At 41.7% G+C, this 23,636-nt stretch overlaps 1 protein-coding gene across 1 annotated transcript in view; it reads left to right on the forward strand.

Annotated features, from left to right (window-relative positions):
* The window catches only part of LOC146318117 (3',5'-cyclic-AMP phosphodiesterase 4B-like), a 69,053-nt gene extending 51,072 nt beyond the window's left edge, over window positions 1-17,981 (forward strand). Inside the window, exons 8-17 of the mRNA XM_084731640.1 lie at window positions 749-861; window positions 11,063-11,156; window positions 13,871-14,091; window positions 14,182-14,280; window positions 14,709-14,873; window positions 15,587-15,686; window positions 15,908-16,062; window positions 16,195-16,317; window positions 16,420-16,602; window positions 16,973-17,981. Coding sequence (XP_084587766.1) covers window positions 749-861; window positions 11,063-11,156; window positions 13,871-14,091; window positions 14,182-14,280; window positions 14,709-14,873; window positions 15,587-15,686; window positions 15,908-16,062; window positions 16,195-16,317; window positions 16,420-16,602; window positions 16,973-17,332 — 1,613 coding nt within the window. The 3' untranslated portion in view covers window positions 17,333-17,981. The remainder of the gene's footprint in view (window positions 1-748; window positions 862-11,062; window positions 11,157-13,870; window positions 14,092-14,181; window positions 14,281-14,708; window positions 14,874-15,586; window positions 15,687-15,907; window positions 16,063-16,194; window positions 16,318-16,419; window positions 16,603-16,972) is intronic.
* The last annotated feature ends 5,655 nt before the right edge of the window (window positions 17,982-23,636 follow it).

Consider the following 23,636-nt stretch of genomic DNA (forward strand, 5'->3'; position numbering starts at 1 on the left):
CTCAGGGTACTGGCTGCAGTTCTAGTTATAACCCTTTTTGTTGTGTTCTGGGTAGAACTCTGTAAAAGGGTTACAAGTGGAACTTTTATAAAAGGTTATACCAGGAGCCAAACAGCGTTCTCCTGTGGGGATAAACTAAAGAACCCTTCAAGGTTCTGGTTAGCACCTTTATTTTTAAGACTGTAGAGATGCCATTGTTTGGGTGAAAAACATCATGGAGGGAAGATGACAAGTCAAATCAAGATGTGTGTCTTTCTCTTCAGGCAGTGGACTTGTGTACTGTACCTGTATGCACACATCAATGTGTTTAAATGGGAGGGGGGGTCACAGACACATCAACAGCAGGAGGCAGCAGACCGCCTGGTTTGCACGCCACTCATTCAGCAGAGTGGTACTGAGAGGGGGGCGGGGAACCAGAGGGAGTGGGAGGGGGTTTGCAGAGCGCACGAGAGCGAGGGGAAAGAGGGGGTACGGACTGAAAGAGACTACAGAGAGAGAGAGTGGGCAAACAGTAACTCTAGCCTCAGTTTGTCTGAACTTTCTGAGGCAGTAGAGCGTAACGAGATGAAGGAGCTCTGCGTACACACCTCCCCCTCTTCCTCTGCATCTCCCGGATGTCCCGCGGGCCAGTCTTCCGTCAGATCAAGCCACTCTGGGACCCTTGGACCTCCACGCATGGTCACGGGGGGCTCCGCTATGGACATGGATCCTCTTGGGCCTGATTACGTGTCCATGTGTCTGTTGGCAGATGAGTCCTACCAGAAGCTGGCTATGGAGACCATGGAGGAGCTGGACTGGTGTCTGGACCAGTTGGAGACCATCCAGACCTACCGCTCAGTCAGCGACATGGCCTCCAACAAGGTAGGACAATTTAACCTATGTATTATCATATGGATATGTGTGAAGTTCAGGGGGAGTTTTTGCATGTGTCTTTTAAAAAGTTTGAAGTCTGTCTGCTGATGGATGGGACTTTTGTTTATGGAGCTGCAGTTGTTGATGCTTATTTTCATTTGAGCTGCCTGATATGGAAGATACATTTCTCTTCAAAACAAAACTTTTTACTGCCATTTAGACAGTTAATTAAAGGTAATAATTTAAGGAGGAATCTAGAGGGATTTTTATGGACTAAATGATTCATGGATTAATCATGAAAATAATTTATGTTTGATATTGTTGGAGTCCAAGAGGTCAGACAAGTTTAAAAAGTTGTCACAAACACTAATATGCTCTTAATGGCTGATTTGTGATCATTACATATAGTGCAACTTAAACCCTTACTATATGTTTAACTGTGTCATTGCATGCTCTATCACTGACATGTATAATCACAAGATTCACCAGAAGATATCCCAGGAACACAACACACCCCCACAAGAGTATCCTGTCTCTCAAACCAAAATATACTTAGAAATACATCAAAGATGATAATTTCACAGTACCAGTCCTAGATCTACTAGCTGTTCAATATTTAAAAATTATTATTCTCACTGTATGTGTTCTGTAATGTGCTGTTAGAAGCCACGATATGACTGAACTTGATGACCGGACTGACCTATACACAGCTGTACAATTGGCCTTTGTCGCAGTGTGGTTGTCAATTTGCACAGTGTGTGCAAAATGTAAATTGCTTTTTGCCACATTGACGCACTTGCAAAGTAACAGCCATTCTGTGGTAGCGTAGGAGCTGGCATCACCATTTTATGGATCTCTTATAAAAATTAAAAAAAATAAAAATAAACGAATAAAAAGTATGCGCAGTGTTTGCTTTGCATATGTGACTGCTGAGTTCCTGTTATCTTTGAATTTATCTGTATTCCATGGAAAGCCCTGCTCTGCTTTAGTTTCCTCATCTTACCTTCAAACTACCTGACACACATGGTATGTTACACAACCTGTCTGATGGACGCGCAGTGTCATTTAAACTGCACACAGACGCCTTTGTCATTGATTTTCATGTGGTTTGGATGTTGGCTTTGTTGTAATACTGAGCTCAGTGGGACACTGGTCGACTTTCTCAATTGACATCATTTATGAAAGGTCACATTTAACTGACAGGCATCAGTTGGTCAAGAGTATGGTTTAAGATTAACAGAGAAAATTTACTTGTTAGGGGAAAGTTCATACTAGCTTTAAAGGTATACCCCACTGACAGGTACAATGTGCTGTATCCTTGTTGCTCTCTTTAGTGGAGTGCTTTCACATCAAATGAATACACCCCATTTGTTTTCCTTTTATATTAATATTCTTCCACAATCTATGGAGCAGGCAAGGTCACATCTACTATCTGTTTTTAAAGAAAGTAGTGCTACAACCAGGGACCAAAATTAGCACCAGCCACCAGCCAAAAGCTGGTACAATATACAGCTGGCTGGTAGGTTTGCTTCACTAGCCAAAAAAAAAGCAGTGGTAATCTATCGAGTTGCTGGTAAAATCTGAACATGCACTCAGCATACGGCCGGTGGACACCTACTACAGTTGTTGATGTTTTGCACTAAAGTTTGTCCTGGACCAAACATTTCTTTGCTAACAAATATGCAAACACATACACCACTGCATCTAATAATCCAATATAAAAAAAATGAACAGCAGGCAGTTTTGCAGTTTGGTCAGTTAAAACAGTAAATGTTATTACCGTATATTAATTTCCGCCTAATAGCATGTCAAGAAAGTAGAAATGCTAACACAAATGTTAGCAGCTAAATACCTCAGATGTAGCGCTACTTTTCTTGTGGCTTAACGTAAACATAGCGTCTTCCACTGGCTGGGAATGGGATATGTGCCTTAATTGCATCATATAGATTGCTATAAATTCTTTATTTTAGTGAAATGAAATATAAATTTCTTGAAGTTAGCTGTTTATTTGAAAGGTTTTCTCTAAAATGACAAAAGAAAACAACTGGCTCTTACTTCTTAAGTTAAAGTTTACATCATGAAACCCTCTAGTTCTGTATTTTATGTATTTTGTAGACCCTAAGAGAGCGAAGTACTTAACTAAGTAACTGAAATTTGTTTTTTAGTGTGAGTAAGAGCCTACAGCCATGCTAGCAGTTCTGTAAGGCTGTAGTTAGGCTGTATGGGACGCTGAGCTAAATGCCAAACTCATGCTCACAATGACAATGTTACCAGTCTCGGTTGTTTACCATCTTAGTTTAGCAAGTTAGCATGATAACATTTGCTAATTAACAAATGATTACAGCTGAACTTGATGGGAATGTCATTAGCTTTGCAGACATTTAGTTATTCACCAGGTTTTGAACAAACAAACAGAATTTTGACCTGATCATGGCACTAAATAAAAAGTAGAGGCCAATAGATGCTGGATTCGTGGGGCCGATGTTGATGATATTAGGGAGTAAGAAAATTCTGATATCGATACATTGGCCAATATCGCAAAGGTCTCTCAAATGTGGTAATCAAACACTTATGAAAAAGAAAATAATGTGTAATCATAATAATATGTATGTATAATATAATGATATGATTATGTAACTTGAAGAAGAAGACGGATCAAATATTTATAAACTGCTGCCTATAAAACCTAAAAAAAAAAAAAAAAAATCTGCATTATGTTCTGTCCAACAAAAGTTGGCAAATATGGACCAACATATAAGCTGATACCAATATAGACTGATATACAGAAGCTGTGATAGGCTAATACCAGCTGACCAATGAATGTGTCTGGCTCTAACAGAAAGTTATGGGATCACCAAAGTTACTGAAATTCAGCCTGAGGGGGACATGAATGTCTGTACCAAATATCATGGTAAGCCATCCAAAACTTGTGATGTAACAGAGATGTAACTTAAAAAAAAAAAAAAAAAGATGACTTCATGATGATGCTAGAGAAAAAACCAACATCACTGCAACTTCCACTGAATTTCTGTACAAAATTTCCTTCAATCGAGAACACTGTGCTGGCGTGGCTAAAAAGATAAAGAATCCATTCTCATCTATTGGCATGACAGCATGTTATTTTAAATTGTAGAAAAATGTCAGTTTTCTGGTTTGGTTTAAGTGAATCTAAATAAACACATTGTGGGACTTCACAACTACACAAAGCAGCTATTTAGAACTAATTGCTTCCCTTTGCTTTGATGCACATAAACGTTTTTTGTGCGTATTTGATTTGTGCAGAGGTGAACCAAATTACTATACAGTGCACACTATTACTCAACCCCCTCGCAGACAGTGGAGACTGTATGGCGGCGTCAGATTATAAACACCCAGGGTGGTGTTGTCCATTTCCGTCTGTATTCTACACTGTGGTCAGAGGGAGGACTGGGATGGGGAGGGGTGTTGTCAGACCGTGACGGGTGACTGTGACCGTGACACCAGTTTCCTGTCTCTTTATTTCCCGTACCCCCCACTGCCCCTTCTCCTCTGCTCCCTGGTTACCAGACGACAATAGCGGCGCTTTGACCGGGCAGCCAGGTTGAGTCTTAACAGACAACCACGTCACTGGGACTGCCAAGACAATGAGCGTAAGGCCCTGCAGACGCGCAGCAGCCGGGCACATTGTTCACTGTGAGTCAGTGTCCTCCCAGTATGACCCAGTACTACCACTAAGCATTGTTGACCAATACTGTTTATGCAAGAGTTTATGGTGTTAGATTCGTCAGAGTCTTGTGCAACTGCACAGGGACAGAAAGAACTCATTTATTGGTCCTTTCAATTTTTTTTGCGAAACTGGTGTCAAGTACAGTTTCATTCTTGCACCATTAATGCAGCATCTGCAGACTTTTTCTCCTTTCCAGCATTTAAATGACGTGATGTTTGACAAAGAGCCCGTTTCTTTTCAGAACCAGAGAGGATGTAATTGAACCCACCATCAAACCCAGGGTGTCTCTGCTTTCAGTGTCCAAGGGCACAGGTGTATCCGGGGCTACGGGACCACACACCCTGCTGACCGCCAGCCCGGTCACCGTGACCTCAGAGCAGGGAGCTGCTTCCCTGCACCCTCCCCCCCAACTATCATTAGCCTCGCCACACTTCCATGCTGATGCCGGTGACGGCCTTGGACAAACACTGCCATCTGAATCCAGTTAGGGGAGTTTAGCGCTTTGCGGGTTAGCGTGCGAGCAAGCCCCCGAGCTGAGCGCAAGCAGAGTAGGAAACTTTAACTCACGTGTGGTCACTTCAGCTTTGAAGCACCCGTCTTCAGAGGGGAAAAAATGACAAAATTATTGAAACAGATGTAGTGGTGGGTCTGTAGCTGTGGCAGGGGTAATGGACATTAAATTATAGCGTTGTGATTCCGTTTGACTGAGAGGGCGGTGAGGAGATCAGCCAGGCTGCAGCAGTGATTATGGAGCCTAATTGTAATTAAAAAGTCTTACCTCTGTAATCTGTAATCTGCAGTTATCATGGAAAATAAGAGAAAGAGGAAGGTAAATATGAAACCAGCTCTTACTGCAACCCTATTCTTACCCCTGACACCTGTGGTGTAGTTCAGTTTATTGTAGTGGGTAAACTGTGATGACCTGATGCCTTGGTTCAACAGGTCTCCATGCAGAGTTCAGCGAAACTGGATTTAAAGTTCCTAAATCCAGATATAGTATTATACAGACCTCCATTAAAAACTCTCTTTTTAGTAAATCCAAGTTTGTTGATGTAAACCGAAACTAAATAGAGTTTAATCAGTATGGAGATGTTTGTTTATCCAGATCAAAATAAACAGATAAATGGGACCTGGTAAGTATAAAAGAGGAAGGAAAAGAGGAAGAAAATTTGTCCCTTTTCTCCTGCTCTGTATTCCTTCCTCCAAAATGTTGTACTGACTGCTAGATAGCTATAAAAGTAAAAAAAAAAAAAAAAAAAAAAAAAAAAAAAACAGTTATATTATTTGCTAGCAAAATAAACAGAATCATATTGTTTGCTAGAGAGCTAAAAAGTAAAAAATAAAAACATATATTGTTTACTAGTTAGCTAAAAAAAAAAGTTATTTATACTGTTTGCTAGCTAACTAAAAAGTTTGTTATCTTAGTTAGCCTACTCAGCTATCACAAGGTATGCTAACCATAACCCATAATGGTGTCATCCTTCATTTTAGTGCATTATTGTGCATTGTTGTTCACAAATTGAATTTTCTGTAATGTTTTACAAAAACAAATTTCTGAAGTAAAAATGCCACAAAATGATATTATTAAGTATCCTTACGTATTTCTTGAGTGGTTATATGGAACTCAGAGCTTTCTCAATGACACAGTGACACAATGTCTGACTATTTGGTAATGGGTTTCATATACCAGTGTTTCCCCTGTATTCATTCAAGTAGTGGCACTCCACCACAGCAAGGAGATTACCACCACTGCAGTATGAATAAATATAGTAATTTAGCCTTAATTTTATCTTTAACTAAACTAAGTGTAGTCCAGAATCTTTAAAGTAATGATTATATGATACTTTAAAAGATTTTTAGCATCAGTACCTCAGCTTTAAGCATAACTAAGACCTAAACAGCCACAGATAACAGACAAAACAAGAATTATTGTTCAGAGCACCACAGCTAATATAAGCAACAGAGGAAACACTGTACACTTTGTCCAATAAAATGTCTAAAAGCAGAAATCTTATCAGATTGGTGACCCTGGGACAAAATTTCATCAATTAGGGGTCTGTGGTCTAATTTATGTCAGTTTAGTCGTCCTTGACGTAAAACGTGAAAGCCACTGGACTACACCACTGATCAACACCTTCTAGGAAATGTTTCTTTCTAATGTTACTAAACTGTGAAAACTCGCTTGGCTTAATCCACTCTGTGTTGACACTGCAAACAGCCACTCGCAGGAGAGGCAGCATTGGATCATTCCGGTCTTTCTCACATTGCACAGCCGAGGTATTGCAATATGATGTCAAGCTGTTCCTGTGCAATCTTGTTTCTGTCTCTGTTTCAGTCAGGGTCAAAGTGAACTGTAAGAACTCTGTCACAACTCAGCCAACTTCCCAAATGCATGTCATTTTTCCCCTCCACAAATACATCAGCGTGTCTGTCTGCTGAACTTGTTATCAGGGACTTTTCGGTGATTAGCTCAGGTATGTTAGCTGTTGCCTGAGGGCATGTAAGGAAGCAGGATGTCTACCAGTAAGTGACCTCAGTGAATTACTATATCAAGAAAAGGGAAGTAGGTGGGGACACATGCTCGGGCCTGTGTCGGAGGGAGGAGCCACCCGTCTCTGGTTAGACTGTGTAGGCCAGTCAGTCATTTCAGCTTTATCGCTATATGTTTCCTGCCTGACTCCACTTCAGAAAAGAGAATAGAGAGAGAGGAAGCAGGCAAGAAGAGTCTTAGACGCACTGAGAAGAGTTACTGCTTGTACAACTTTAACAGCATTTCTTTCACGTTGGGTTTGGTTTTTTGTTAAGTGACAATGGGACTATGTTGTTCTGAAAAGCAGAAGAAGAACTTTGAGATGCTCACAAGTTGGAAAAAGGTGAGTTAGTTGTGGAGCTGTTTATTTTGTGTTGTATTTTCTGCAACACAGAGGTGAGGTGTTTTGTTTTTGAAAACGGGATTAAATATTGCATTTAGTTTGCTTTTTCACTCGTTACATTGAGAGTTTCCTGTCTTATTTGTTTTAAGATTAAGGTCAGTTAGACAAAGCAGTGGTGTGGTGGCATATTTTGCTTGGGAAAAAAAACACTTTTCATATTCATTTAAATGTGTTCAGGTATAAATAGTGTTCTGCCGTGCACCTGAATGTATCATTTACATTGGTATTTTGCGAGGCAATGAGTCCACTGTCACCCTGTTTTGAATATTCAAAACTGTACGGTGCATCACTTCACCTTCTGAGAACTGGCCGCAAGTTTTTTTTTAGGGTTATGTAACTTCTGTAGGTTTCTTAAAATGAGGTTTTGTTGTGAGTGTGAGCGTTTTTGCTAACGTAAAAGGATGTATGAGTTTAACCGCACGCATTGAGTAATCTGTTCTGCTGAACACTCACAGACTTGTCACCGTGCCGTGAGCGTATGCTGTGTGTCTGAGCTGAACTACATGACCCCGGGTGACTGACATATGGCTCTATGCCTGATTCATTTCCTAGAGGTCCCACAAATCCTCACTTTTCCGCTGCTTTAAAGAATCAATTACAAGTTCCCTTTGAATGGAATAAAGCCTCCTGATTCCAAGCTCAAATTTTTGTCCTTACGAGCTCTCTTTGATTTTTATGGACTGCCTCTGGCAGTCTGGGCTTTGAGCGCAGCCAACGCTTTGAAAGCGGTATTCAAGTTTCACAGTCAAGTAGATGTTAGCTGTCTGCTTGACAGCTATTAGACAGCTGTTGAGACCAGAGAGAGTCTGGTTCAATATGAAGAGAAAAGACCCCATTGTGAGAAATAAAAAAGGCCTGGCAAAAAATGGCTGGCCTTTTTTTTCTTATAGTTGGTGCTGCACGATATGGTAAAAAAAAAAAAAAAAAGAAAAGAAAAATCATATTGCAGTTTCTTCTGACAGATATTTTCATTTTCACTGAAAAAAAAAAATCAAATGTGAGATGTAACATCTGTTGGGGTCTGTACCAAACAAACATCTTACATCTGGAGAACAAGATTTGTAGGCCAGGGCATCTCTGCAGCACTACAGTATTTCATTATAATGCTGTTTCATCACACATTATTCCTTTCTCAAAAAATTGCAGCTTCAGCAGTTTGGATGTTGCACTTGACCATATTGGGATTTTGAACATTTTCAGGAAAAAAATCGATTGCACCATTATTCAAATGCAGTCATTAGGATTAGGATGGGGTTTTGCATTTGTGCCTCTTTTTGTTGACAAGAAAAGCAATTTTTGTATCAAAATCTTCCCTCTGCAACATTAATTGTGTCTGTGATTGTGTGTTTTTACACTGTCTAGCCTGGCTGTCTATCCTGAGCATCTCTGCAGTAGATTGTGTATTGAATGTTTGTGTGTGGATGTGCATGAGTGTGTATGTGATGTGATGCAACGAGTTTAGAGTGGGGACCACCGTGAGAACGATGGAGGGGGGGCCACGTGACTCTGTTGCCATGGCGTTCAGGTTGTCGTGCAATTGGTGGTACTCCGGTGGGCGGCAGACTGAAAACTCTCTCATCTGTTTGTCTCCCATCATCTGTTTGTGTTTTAAGAACAGAAAACTGCTGCAGTGAGACAGGGAACACACTGTCTTTGGAGCAGATCTTTAAAAAAAATGTACTTTAAAATGTGATTGCCAACTGAACTGTGTGCAGCAGCTGATGGTTCTGCTTTTGTCAGTGTTTCAAAAAAAAAAAGATTCAACCCCTATCTGGTAAATGAATACCCTGCATCTCCTCAGCCATGTGATAAATGCTGTGGTCCTTTGAAGCCTCGTATTGCGCAGTGTGCGTTGGATCTGTTCTGCATTACTGAGCAGGGGGAGCAGAATGAGAGGGGAGGGGGGGGGTGAACGAGACAGTGGGAGGGGGGTTGCAGAAAGCACAGGAGTGAGGGAGAAATAGCTGGAAAGAGAGAAAGATGTGGGGGAGATTCTCCAAACTCCCATTTTCTGCAGTGCTGTGCATGACTCCGTGTTCAGAGAGGGTGGGAGAGAGACTCCATCAGCCTGTGTGCCACAGGGGACTCTACAGCTAGAGCGCTTCCCCCTCCTCTCCGCCTTACTCCGTCCCTCCTTTCCTTTCTCCGTCTGTCTTAGAGCCTGCCCTTCCTCACTGCCTTGCTCAATCTGGGCTTGGGAACGCTGGATTTCCCCCTGTATGTCACTGGATAACATTCAGATGGTGGCTGGAGGTGAAAGAGGTTCAGAGAGACGGACTGAGGCAGCGAGCAGCAGAGGAAAGCAGAGGAAATATTGATTGCGTCCAGGGGGGATTCCATCACTCTCGCCAGCGGCTTCGGATCCTGGAAGATGGTGGGCGACGCTGTGAGGAGGCGCATTTGGCTGGGGATGTAGGGGTCCGCCACAGCCCCTCTCTGGAGAGTTCAGCTGGGGCGTTTTTACCATAGTTGACTGTTGGAAGGCGGGGATTCTGTGGCGCTTTGAGCTTCAGGTTGTCGGGCTGAGCTCAGCCTTGGGGTCCACTCAGAGAGGAGCATACAGGGCTTCTGCTGGGGAGCACCAGGGGCTCAGCACAGCTCAGCACCATGCCTGAGGCCAACTACCTGTTCTCTGTGTCCTGGGGATACATCAAGGTGTGTCCCAGAGGAGAACTGGCAGAGATGGGACTGTGTCTGTCTGTTTGTATGTGTGTGTGTGTGTGTGTGTGTGCATGCACGTACTGTATGTTCTTTTTACTCTGGCTGGTTAAATCTCTCAGACTCTCTGTATTTCAATCAGGGAAGCGCGATTAATCAAAATATTACCAAAATCGCAATAGGGCCAAGTGCAATATCCAAATTGTAGAAGGTACGATTTTTTGATGAAGGTAAAATTTGTGTCAGAACAGAATTATAATGAAATACTGTAGTGCTGCAGAGATGTCCTGGCATATAAATCTTGTTCTCCAGATGTCAGAAAACATGTTTGTTTGGTGCAGACCCCAACAACTGTCAGATCATCATGATTTTATTAGTTTTTTTCAGTGAAAATGAAAAATGTGATACCAAAGTGCTTATTCCCACCAACAAGGAATCATATTCCAGTCACAATATCTGTCAAAATAATGGCAATATAATCTTTTCCACCATAGTTTCATTGGCACACGTGTATGTTTGAGTAGATTCAAGTGATTCTCTTGTCCTGCTCAAGCTCTGGTGGTGGCATGTGCTGAGAAAAACTGGCGCATTTTGTTTCCCTGGAAGAATTTAGCATAATCATTCTGACACTGTATATTGAACATTATGTGCTGGGTATTGTTTGTTGAGATGTGAGGCAGTCAAGTGTCTTGACTGTGACTAACTCAAACCAGGACCAAAAAGACACAAACACAGACCTTATATGGCACATTAAAAAACACAAGAGCATGTTGTTCTCATGGGACATATTCCAGTGGAAAATAACAGGAAATGCTTTATTCCTCCGCTCGGAAACAGCAGTAAAATGATGTCATGGATGTGCATTTCCTTGTATACATCATCTAACCATATGCGTGTTTCGATTCTCTTCCAGTTCAAGAGGATGCTGAACCGGGAGCTAAGCCACCTGTCTGAGATGAGTCGCTCAGGCAACCAAGTGTCAGAGTACATCTCCAATACCTTCTTAGGTGAGCACTGCAGCACATACACACACACACACACACACTGAAGTATGCACTAGAGCCCCACCAATACTGGATTTTTGGTGCCAACACCATTATAATAATTCTGATCTTGATACAGTGTATCTGCTGATATTCTTTATTTATATGTATCACTCATTCTTGAGAATTGGGATGAAACTCTTGGCTCTTAGACCTTGTAACAGCTCACCCTCTCAGTGATTTGATTTGAGTATTTTCAGCTGCTGACTTGAATTTTGTCAACTCTGTCAGACACACAAAAATATTTATAAGACAAAGAATACACATTAAATGTACCATGATTTTTCTTGTTTACGTAAACAAATTTTTACAAATCCTCATGAACAAATATTTAATGAATAATACAGAAAAAAACTTCTGTTACTTCTCTGTGATGGAGTTGACGGCCAGCTGATGGAGTTTATGTCATTAACAGGTGCGTGTCATGATTTTTTTTGACTCGGTGGCCTAAGTAGGGCACTTTTTTTTTTTTTTAACATATATATATTTAATTAAATTGAAAAAAGTATTCATTTCAAATACAGTTTTCAGTTATCAAAGAGAGCTGAGAGTTACGTCACCGCTGTCAGCATAGATATCAACTTTGTAATATCTGACAGAGTCGACGTCTTATGGAGTTGACAAAATGTTACACTTTTTCATTTCACAGCCTGGTCGTAGGGAGCAGGCCAATATCAGCTGGCTAATATATCGGCCTGGGTTTAGTATGCACATGTCACATGATGTCTATATGTGGCAGAGGTTGGGAGGTTACCCCAAGCATTTGCTAAGTAACTGCTCCACTGCTCCGAAACCAGTCTGATCTGGTCTGGAGAGGAGAGACAGAGAGTCCCCTCGCTCTGACTGCAGAGAGATTCAGAGGGAGGGTGGTGGTGGGGAGAGGCTTCCCTCTGGAGAGATCAGGGGCAAAGAGTGGGGGTGGAGAGGGTGACTGTTTGTGTGCATTCAGTGCCATCAGGTCCAGATAGACACTGCATTATTCATCAGGAGGACAGCAGTATTTCCTTGCCTCTGAAAAGCCCGGCTGCATTTCGTGACGCACATCCAGCCAGCGAACAGCCGGTCTGCCCCGCAGGTTTTCCATCCAACTCAGCACCAGCATGTGCCCAGACAGCCAGCTTATCAGGGCTGTGTGCATACTCATGTTCCTGCTCTTTGCTAGTAAACACGCCTCCGTTTTCTCACCTCAGCGGAGCAAAAAACCTAAAAGGGAAGAGAGGCGATGGATGCATGGTGGAGTCGCTTCGCCTAACAATAGAAGTGGTGCAGTGGAAGAGATTTCTGCATGATAGAGCTGCTTGGGGAGAGGAGACGAGAAACTCAGCTTCTCTTTGAAGCTCTGTGGTTTTGTTGTCATCTGCATTGCAGCTAGCACCTGTCAGATGTTGTGAGATCATTTTCTTCCTGTGCTTTGTGGAGGATGCAGCTGAGATATATTTTTTTTCACACTGCGGTGGATGTGTGGTGCACATATACGCACACATTCTGTCAGCTGCGCAGAGCATCACATGCAGCGAACAAACCCACATACTCACAAGTCTGTCCTCCCCAAAACATTTGGGCTAAATGTGAGCCAGCTTTCCATGATTCTTTGGATTGTTATTACAACACAGCTCATTTTCTCAGAATGCACGGACCACTGGAGCGTTGTCAAATTTCATAACATTTCATTAGCACCTCTTGACCCTTATATTTATTATGATCTATCACCTGTATATGCAGTTTTTTTATTTAAAGCTGCTACAAGGACTTCATATTGTCTTCATTTGGAAGCCCCTGTGGACAAAAGTGGTAGTGTCCCAACCTTGATAATCACAAAATATGACAACAAAAATCAAATTATATAAGTAAAAATCTCCTCTTGCTCCTTTTTAACTGGCTAATATAAGACTGCAAAAGCTAGGCCTGACATGAAGTAGTAAAGGATGGTGAAAGTCATTCCAATATTCCTGCAGTTGCCATGAAATATGTGGAAAGAATGTAAAGGAGCTCAACTGATTGAAAGAAACGGAAATTACAACTTGATTTAAAAATTTGTTTAAAAACTGTAGAGTCGGCTGCACTGTCTGAACTCTGCACTACACGTTGTGATTGCTTGAAAGTTAGTTAGCAAGCACAAAAGCTAACACTAAAGCTAAACTGAGGAAACAATTCAAATAGTTAGCTGTAATTAGCTAAAACAGATGAAAGAGTTGATAAATGGTTGAAACTGTTAGCTTAAAGCTACTACAAAAACCCTTCATATTTTGTTGATTTTAGAGGCTCCTGTGGACAAAAGTGAGTGTTTCCACTGCCATAACCATCTAATATAATGTCAAAACTAAAATTACGAAAATCATTGAAGTTAGCTATTTTATGTTACGAAATGAGGGTCCCGACCCTCAAGTTAAGAACCACTAATGTAGTTTGAGCTTTTGTTTTTGGCATTTTAGCAGTCAAGAGAAATATATTTTTAGCAAAGTAGACTGTAACTGAAGGATTGCTCACTAATTAAACCACTGTCAGGGACGCTTTAATGTGTTGTCACGTAGGTGTGAGAGGTCAACTATCTCCCCGTGGTAACTTTGTTCACTCACAGTGGAAACACAAGCTCGGCTTATACAACATCCACTTGCCTGGTCTGAAAACCAATGTTTTAATCTTCTCCCATCTACTTTTTGTGTCTCTTATTTCTCCAGACAAGCAGAATGAGTTGGAGCTTCCATGTCCAGTTCCTAAGTCGAGGGAAAGGAAGAGGCGGCAGGGCCAACAGCAGCAGCAGCAGCAACAGCAGCAGCAGCAGGGTGGGATGATGACTCAGATCAGTGGAGTGAGGAAGGTCAGCCACACGCCCAGCATCTCAGGAAGCTCCGGCAATCGTTTCGGGGTCAAGACAGACCAGGAGGAGCTGCTGTCGAAGGTTAGTGATGGACAGAATATACAGCAAAAAGACATAAAAGTTGTATGATCGGCTGAGACAGTAACGATCATCTTGTCTGCTCTCTAATAGGACCTTGAGGACATCAACAAATGGGGATTGAATATCTTCAGAGTGGCCGAGCACTCCCATAACCGACCACTCACATGCATCATGTACACCATCTTTCAGGTCAGTGCCATGCTGCTTCATCCTCGATATAAATAGCTCATAAAAGAAAGCGTTGATGCATACACATGCAGCTATAGGCAGCACGAGGCCCAGCCCACGCCTATGTGTACAGTATGTTCTCTGTCAGTGTCGCTACAGGAACATCTGCTAGAAGGACATGAGTGGCTGAAATTGATTTCTAGCTGTGAATCACCCTGGCAGGAGAGCAAGTTGTATTAATTTCCAGCCTTTTTGCTGGACTATATAATTCACAATTTGCCAAACGTGGTTCCAGAATTGATTTATAAGGTCAGATTGCGACTGTACTGCTGTACACGACAGTCAACTGTGAAGTTGAAAGATGTTTGTACAACTGCTTCAGTAAGGAGTCACTTCTCGCTCTTAAAGCTCTTGGTTTTTCTCATTTTCTTCCTCTGTGTCGCATGCAGGAGCGAGACCTGATGAGGACGTTCAAGATTCCAACGGACACCTTTGTGACGTTCATGCTGACCCTGGAGGGCCACTATCACTCCGACGTGGCCTACCACAACAGCCTGCACGCCGCTGATGTAGCCCAGTCCACGCACATCCTCCTGTCCACGCCTGCACTGGATGTAAGCTACTTTTTCTGATAATCAAATCAGTCATTTTACCTCACAGAACACAGGAGTTTCTGGTCTACCACTGCCTCAATCTGTAAGTTTGTTTGTGTTACTGTGTGACGTTGGTGGATCCAAACTATCCTTTTAAAACACCAAAGTCACACTAACACAAACAAACAAGGCAGTGGTAGACCAGCATCTCCCATGCTCTGTGAGGTAAAATTACTGATTTCGCCTCTGGAGTTTGGTGGATTTGGAGAGAGTGATATTTAGCATATAAAACGGTGGTTTCCCATCGTAAAAAGGCTGTCTGACGTCAGAGTAAAGCAGTACAAGCTCTCTGCTTCTCCAAACTGAGGGTGTGTCGACCTCTATATACTGTTGACGATACACTACCTATCGACTATTGATGAGTACCTAATACAGCCCCACATTAAATAATCTAAATAATCGATCTCTTTAAGCTCAGGTTCCTCTGATTAACATGTGACACCACTTAAATGTGGCACCTTCGCCCGCACCTTTTTCTCAACCCATTAATCATGCTTTAATGAGTTGACTGGCATCATCGTCAACAATACTGGCAAGCCTCAGAAACTGCATGCCTGAGATGATGACACATGGAAGGACAAACACTGTCTCAATACCTTACCTTGTTTGGCTTGTTTGGTTATTGTCTGCGAAGCTCATCGCTATTTGTTCTTCTTCCGTCTCTTCAAACACAGGCGGTCTTCACTGATCTGGAGATCTTGGCAGCCATTTTCGCTGCAGCCATTCACGACGTGGACCACCCAGGAGTGTCCAACCAGTTCCTCATCAACACCAGTAAGTCCTATTTACTGGTACTTGTCAAAAAAAACAGTTTTATTTAGTCTACATTTAGAAAATGGGCAGAAGTATTTGCATGGTTTAATGGGATCTGTCTGCAAAGGCAACAACATGGGACACTGCATGGTAACCATAGCTACCTGACCTGAGTTTAAATAGCAAGAGCTCCATTTAATTTCTCCTTTCCTGTCATTTCTCCCTCCTCCCTCTGCCTTTAGACTCTGAGCTGGCTCTGATGTACAATGATGAGTCAGTGTTGGAGAACCACCACCTGGCTGTGGGCTTCAAACTGCTGCAGGAAGACAACTGCGACATCTTCCAAAACCTCACCAAGAAGCAGAGGCAGACGCTCCGCAGGATGGTCATCGACATGGTGAGGGAAACGTCTAAATGTCTGCGTGAAGCTGCGGGCCAGTTTTAACTTCCAGAGTGATATTTTGACAACTTTATTGCTTCCTTCCTAAATCACTTCTTACATAATTCTCCCTGTCATGCTGTCTTCCAGGTTTTGGCCACTGACATGTCCAAACACATGAGCCTGCTGGCTGATCTGAAGACGATGGTGGAAACCAAGAAAGTGACCAGCTCTGGAGTCCTGCTGTTGGACAACTACACAGACAGGATGCAGGTAAGAGTCATGCTCACACACACACACACACGATACATACAGTCTGGTACACAGGAAAGAGGTGCAAGAGGTTGATTTTTTAAAAATGTTTTCTCTCTGCAGGTTTTACGTAACATGGTGCACTGTGCGGACCTGAGCAACCCAACCAAGCCTCTGGATCTGTACCGGCAGTGGACAGACAGGATCATGGACGAGTTCTTCCACCAGGGAGACAGAGAGAGGGAGAGGGGGATGGAAATCAGTCCCATGTGCGACAAACACACAGCTTCAGTGGAGAGAACACAGGTAGAGAACACATACAAAGCTACAAAAACAGATATAATGTGTAACATTTCTGCATTAAAGGGATAGTTCGGTTTATTTAAGCGAGGCTATGTGAGGCTCTCTCCAAACCAACACAACTTCATGGGCGAAATCACTAATTTTACCAACAGAACACCGGAGCTACTGGTCCACTGTTGCCTCAGTTGGTTAGTTTGTATGTTATTGTGTGATGTCAGTGTTGAATAAGTACCTCATCCAACCCAACATTAAATAACCCAAACTATCCCTTTAATGCAGAAATGTCAGAATAACAAGAAAGAATTTACACATTGTGTGTTGAATGTTGTGATTTTTTCATTTTTACTGACAACATCTGGTTGTTATCTTCTAGGTCGGCTTCATCGATTACATCGTTCACCCTCTGTGGGAGACATGGGCTGACCTGGTCCATCCCGACGCCCAGGATATCCTGGACACGCTAGAGGACAACAGGAACTGGTACCAGAGCATGATCCCCCAGAGCCCCTCCCCTCCCTTCTACACTAGCGATGGGGAGGGGGGCCCACACGGGGAGGTGGAGGGGGGACCCGTGGCGAGTAAATTTCAGTTTGAACTGACGCTGGACGACCAGGACAGAGAAAGCGAAAGCGGGATGATGGAGACAGCTGACGGTATGTCGCTCCAAGACCATCCCGTTGATCCGGACGGGGTAGAAATGGTGACGCGCGACGTCTCCCCGGCGGAAACATAGCTGAACTGATGGCGTTCTCAGAGTGCAGCAGAGTTTTGCTGTTTTGGCTGAATTCATTTAATTGCAGTGGAGCAATCCTGCAATCTGGCTCTTTGGAGCTGCCTGGCAAAGAGGGCCTGACTGAATGTGGGGCACCCCTGCAAACGAGGCTTGGAAACCCTGTGGCAGTTTGTTTTTGAGCCCCCTGGATGGGAGCTGGAGGAGCGCAGTGGCTGTTCTTTAAAGAAGGGACTACTGTCGGACTGCAGAGGCAGGACAGAATCTCTGGTTCTCACAGACACCAAGGATGAAGTGGACGATACGTATTCGTGTACTGGGACTGGAAGAAGTCCCAAACTTGCACTTCAGGACGTTTTTTTCTGTTCATTTAGATTCTTTGTATTGTGTCGGGATCGGATGCCACCTGGTAAAGTGTCCAACCAAAACTACTGGTCAGCAAGTTCTTTGTAACCAAGTCGTTTTTCTAACACTTGTCTAAAAAAGAAAAATATGTGTGCCTTTTTTTTTAACAACCGTGTCTTTTTGTAAGTGTTTTTATAATTTATTGAACACATTCATGTAGCTGTTAAAATGTGTCAATTTTTTTTACAAAGAGGACACATTTGTCTCACACAGTCTTCCTAATGTTCTGGCAATAGTATAAGCTTGTTCTCACAAAAGCGTCTACTGGATGTATTTCTAAAAATCAGTTGACTTCCCAGCACAATTTGCACTTTGTGGCATAGGACGAAGAGAGTGGAAAGCATCAGTAATTTACAGTAAACATGTAAAACTAACCAAAATAATAATTTAATTCAGTTATTTTCTCCAATAATCCATTTCATAAGCAATTTAATAACTCATAGATCAGATTCCCTGAAAGTGGAAAAACATTTTGTCTTGATGAAAAAACTCCAAAGATCCTGTAAAGAAGCACTTTGATGATTTCACTGCCACCTCTGACAAAGTGTGATCCCACGCTTGAAGAGTCACTAGTAAAAAACAACACTGTAATGAAAAAAAAAAGCTGATAAAACTCATAATGTCAAGGCAACTGCCTTCTCTAGATTTTTGAGATTTGAGTCAAACTCAAACTCTCAAATTGTGAAATAAACTAAACAAAGTTTTGCCACCTCTGATCTTTTGTAGAGATTATCTATTTGTCTTTTTTCGATGAACTTTGAGCTTTAGGAATCCAGCAAAAAATAGTACTTCAAATTTTATTTTTGTTTGGAAATTAAATCATTGGAACTGAAAATATTAAGACTTCAATTAGTTTACTCAACAATTTTGGAAATTTCTGTTAGTTTCTAAAACTCAAACATCCAAGTTCATCTGAAACTATCTTAACAGATCATTAGTTGGTAAAACTTTCAAAATTCAAAAATGTATTGAAGTTACCTTGAAATTTTGAGTTTTCTCAACTTTTTTGTTTCCACAGTGATGGCAAACGTCCAACCAGAAGCCACATTGATCTCTCACATCTTCCTCCTATTATTAAGTGAAATATCACCAAAAATGTTCAGGTTAAGTTCCACAAGAATCTCCTTACCTTGTATTGGGCTGAGTAGGGCTGCAACTCACAATTACTTTCATCATCAATTAATCTGTCGGCCACTTTCTCGATTAATCAATTAGTTGCTTGGTCCGTAAAATCAGAGAATTGTGAAAAATTTGAATTGTTTTTTTTTTTACAACCCAGAGACATTAAGTTCGCTGTCATAGAAGACTAAAGAAACCAGAAAATATCAACTAATCGATTGATTGGCTGATGGCAGCAGCTCTCGTGCTGAGTTATTCCAGTATGTTTCCACGTTGTTATTCCCCTTTTCATTCACTCACACACTCGTTGTGGTTAACAGCATTCCATCCTCGTGAATACGCTTTACACCGTGACTCATTCTGAGCTTTGAATGACTGTAAGACTGTGTGCACATTTGAAACAGACACCTGTTTAGTGATGATAGATCAATTGTATCTCGTAGTTTTTATTCCAGCACTTTGAATATGTCGACGGTCCGGCAGCTGGTTGCCAGTCTGTCCTACACTACCTTAAAGGTACCATGTTGTGAGGTGCAACCTTCAGAGTGAAGGGGGTCAAAGTCGTGTCATGACATGATACCTCCTGTGTGTTTGTGTGTGTGCATGTGAGTATGTGTGTGTGTGCGCATGTGTGTCACAGAGTTGCACAGTCTTGTTGCACCCGGCTGTGTCGTACTGACCCTTCAGCTGTTTGTAACAGTGTATTTATTATCTTATTCTTGTATATGATAATATTGATATTGATTGTTAATATTCCCTGTATATTTGTTATTATTTATATGCACTACCACGTGTCAAATCACACTTTGACTGAACTTGTCTGGTGGTTCTGATTTATTGTTATTTCTCAAGCTATTTTGCTATAAGACCGTAACATGAAGTTATGCAGTTCAATTTTGACAATTTGAAATGTATGTTTGGTTTTAAATGTTCCAGCCAGGAATGTTTGTCGGTCTGAACCAACGGCGCCTCGCACATGAGGTGCAAAAGAAGAAGAAGAAGTCTGGCTTTTTGTTTTTATCTTTTGTTCCTGGCGGATTATGAAGGCTGGATATTTACTGCAGTATATTGTGTACGGTGACGGGTCATTGTACAGCTTTAGGAATATTTGCTGAAATATATAACATTGTTTCAAATATATTTTTTCAGTGTTTTCCTCACAATATATTGTCAAATGGTGTATGTTGTGCTCAACAAATGTTTTCTATCAGATTATTAAAATGGGCATGTATTACAGAATCTTTCCGTCTGTGTGTCATTGCATTATATCAGCAATCAAATGATAAGAATGGATGAAGAAACGTTTTCACAGCAGCCATTTTGACCTGAAAAAGTAGAAATACAGGTGTTACTAATTAAAGTTCAATTACATTCTGGTCAGACAGAGTTAGGGTGCTGCCATTGTACATACTGACTCACTGAAAAGGCTCTGCTATATTAAATTGAATAGGGTCTGCTTTGGAAACTCTTGGAAATTTCTCCTGGTTCCACTCTGCTGTGTCACACATACTCTGTGATGAGTGTGACTTGACTTGACACATTGCAGAAGGTCACTTAAATAAGAGGGAGGTTGTAAAATACACCAGGGAGTTTTTGGAATCTTTTGCTTTGCTCTGGTGGAAACAGAAACATTCATCATGATGGATATTGGAATTGAATAGATATTAAAATATTATAAACAGCATTGACAAACATGGAAGTGACAATGACAGGCACATTACAGCTCATTACATCCATGATATAGTGAGCTTGTGAAACGAGAGATGATTAATTAAACAAATAAAAACTCGCTCCCACACGTCTTTGGCCACACCTCTGTTTTGCTAAACATTTTTTTCATCACCTCAATCTGTCATGTGCTCGTGACAAATATCTATCAAATGTCTGTTTAAGATAAAGTAACTTATTACTCCATTGAAACATTCATCACACGGAACTAACATTCATGGTGTTTCCTCCATCCCCGATACAGAATAGGTGCTGCACCCATGAGGAGTGTTGTTTGTGAGCCTGCACCGATGCAGACTCACTGCTGGAGGGCTCTGGAGCCTGCTGGTGTCTGCAGCAACACTTAATGTGGTCTACTTTCCACACAAACGCACAATCGCAGTGATAGCGTGTAGGGTCCAGTTTGGAACTGAGCCATAGTCACATTCTCAGTTAGCTAATGTTATCAAAACGCTAGCTAACTGGTTAATCTACATCAATAATGGTTATATCTAGAAGTGAACCCCAGGCTGGAGAAAGATCTTGCACATTTGATTTGCCAGAGTTTTTGCATATCTAGGGTTCCCTTTTAGACACGACCATCAATCATTAGCTAGCTAGTTAGCTGGTCTGGACACTGGATACTGACTCTGGTACAGAGCACAGGGCATAAAGGGACAGGACTTTTAGTCAGCTAGTATCATTAGCAACACCTGTGTTTACCCTATTATTTCATCAATATGGCTGCTGTGGAAGAAGTCCGTCACATAATCATTGAATATTTTTTTATTCTCATCTCAGAGCTATTTCATCTACCTGGCGAAGAAGTGATGAAATGTTTGGAATGAAAAAGTTGATTGAGTCTTCAGTCACTTCCCTGCAGTGACACCAGTGACTCTGATTTGAGTCCACTGGACACTGAGCCAGCAATGTAAACAGGAAGGGTAGAGATAGTGATGCTATGCGCTGCGCCAACAGGGCATTCACTCTCCCATGGCCGTGAGCACCTTGACCCAAGCAGATAAGCATCTGGAATACGTGATGAACAGGAGGGCGCGCATGAGGCCAAGAGATGACATTTAAAGATTTCAGTTTTAACAAAACAGATGAGGGAAGACTTGACTAAAGACGTTTACTGATATTATCTCATCTCTGCTGTTCATATTATGTGAAACCTCAGTAGCTCTCAGACTTATACTTTTAGTCTTTGTGGTGATAGATTTCACAGGTTGATTATGCTCGATAGCAGTTATTCCGACATTAGTTCTCAGTTCACATGTTGAGTTACAAAGCACCGCTTGTCTTTGAAAATTAAAGGTATTTTATTGCATCCATCTCACCAGTGTTTAAACAGACTCTCATTAGTGAAGTATGAAAATGACCTTGTAGGATAGAATGATTCAAACAAATACACTTATTTAGTCAAATTAACTTGATATGAATTCAGTTGACTTAAGAAATGTGAGAAAACATGTTCAACAAGCTTAAGATATTAAGTTGATCCAACAACTCTTCAGTCACACTGGCAAACATTACAAACAAATCTGATGTCCTTTTACATTTTAAATGTATAATAACACCATGAAAAAGAGTCTATGATACGATATTTATTGCAATATCAATTAATGAAGAAAAAGAGAAACTTGAAAAAAATGTCCCTTGATAAATAATAGATCTGATGAGTCATGATTTTCCTTTTAAGCTAAAATACTTGTGTTTTCAAGGCAGCCCAGACACTTTTAACTTTTTAAAGTTAAATCAAATATTTTTTGCAGTGTAGATCATCACAGTCTGGTGTGGGTTTGAGATATTTTCTATTACAGTATTGTGATATTTGATATATTGTTACAGCCCTGATAATGAGGGAATTACTGGTTCAACTTTGGAGTAGATTTCTTAGGCATTAGATTTTATTTACTTTGTGGATGTCTGTATGAGAAGAAACCTGAACCATCACCTCTTCCTTTAGATTCAGCAAAAACGTGGCAGCTGTTTATGGTAAACACGGGTGCAGACGAGACGAGGACCAGTGTTTTCCATGGTGGTGGTCCATACTGCCATGGCAATGGGCAGCAAGTTTGTTTGAAACTCTAACACAAGTCTTGTGGTCTGTTGGTGACTGACGTCAGCAGGGTGAAGGCAGACTGGCCCGGCCCCGGCCGGCAGCAGCGTCTGTCTGTGCTGGATTGAGGCTGGGCCGGAGGCTCCTGCTGCCAGTGGATCCAGTTGACAGCCAGTCAACCTCCTTTCTCCACTCTACCAGCCAGGCCCTGAAAGGGCCCGCGGCCCGGGGCCAAGGCGAGAGAGGAAGAGAACCACTTCCAGCAAAACAAACCTGCTCTCTCCGTATCCACTTTATAAAAACAAATGTCTTCCTGGAGTTTCTCCTGGCCAGCTGCTGTTTGTTTTTAGTCGGATTGACAGTAAGGACTGAAGTCAACTGGGCAGTCAGTGAGAGGCATACAGGGTAAAATGGGGCATTCCAGGATAATTCAATATTGGTCCAGACGTGTGTGTAAATGGCAGAGATCAGCTCAGAGTGAATGAGACAGATTGGTGAGGAAGTGCGCTGAAAAAGACAGTTTTGCCCTGCTCTGAAGAAAATGATGAATCTGGAAAAGATCAGATGAGACAGTCAGCTTCCTCTAAGGCCTCTTGTGTGTATGTGTATGTGTATGTGTATGTGTGTGTGTTTGTGTGTCTTGTGTTTCATGGAGTCTAAAATGCAGGATTAGGACAATAACAGGATGTGTCCTTCCCAGAAAATGTCACAAATCATCTAGTTATCAAACATGGGGGCAGTCATCGTAGATACGCCATTGTTTCTTTCAGTGTGGATTTGCCTTTGCATGCGACTGTATCAAATATCTTCAGATACATAGAATACATGTGTATGCATGTGTATGGCTGCAGTTATATAATCAACATGAACGAATGCATGAGAAATGTCACAACACACCCAAAATGTAAGACTTGGTTTTCTGACCTTTCCATGAGGGAAAAGGGGAGCATGCATGCTGTGTTTATTACCAACTTTGAGTAAAATTAATCAGACTTTACCTTTATGGAAAAAAAA

Source organism: Lutjanus erythropterus, chromosome 12 (genome assembly GCF_056507025.1).
Source record: "Lutjanus erythropterus isolate fLutEry1 chromosome 12, fLutEry1.hap2, whole genome shotgun sequence".
Taxonomy (NCBI): Eukaryota; Metazoa; Chordata; class Actinopteri; order Lutjaniformes; family Lutjanidae; genus Lutjanus; species Lutjanus erythropterus.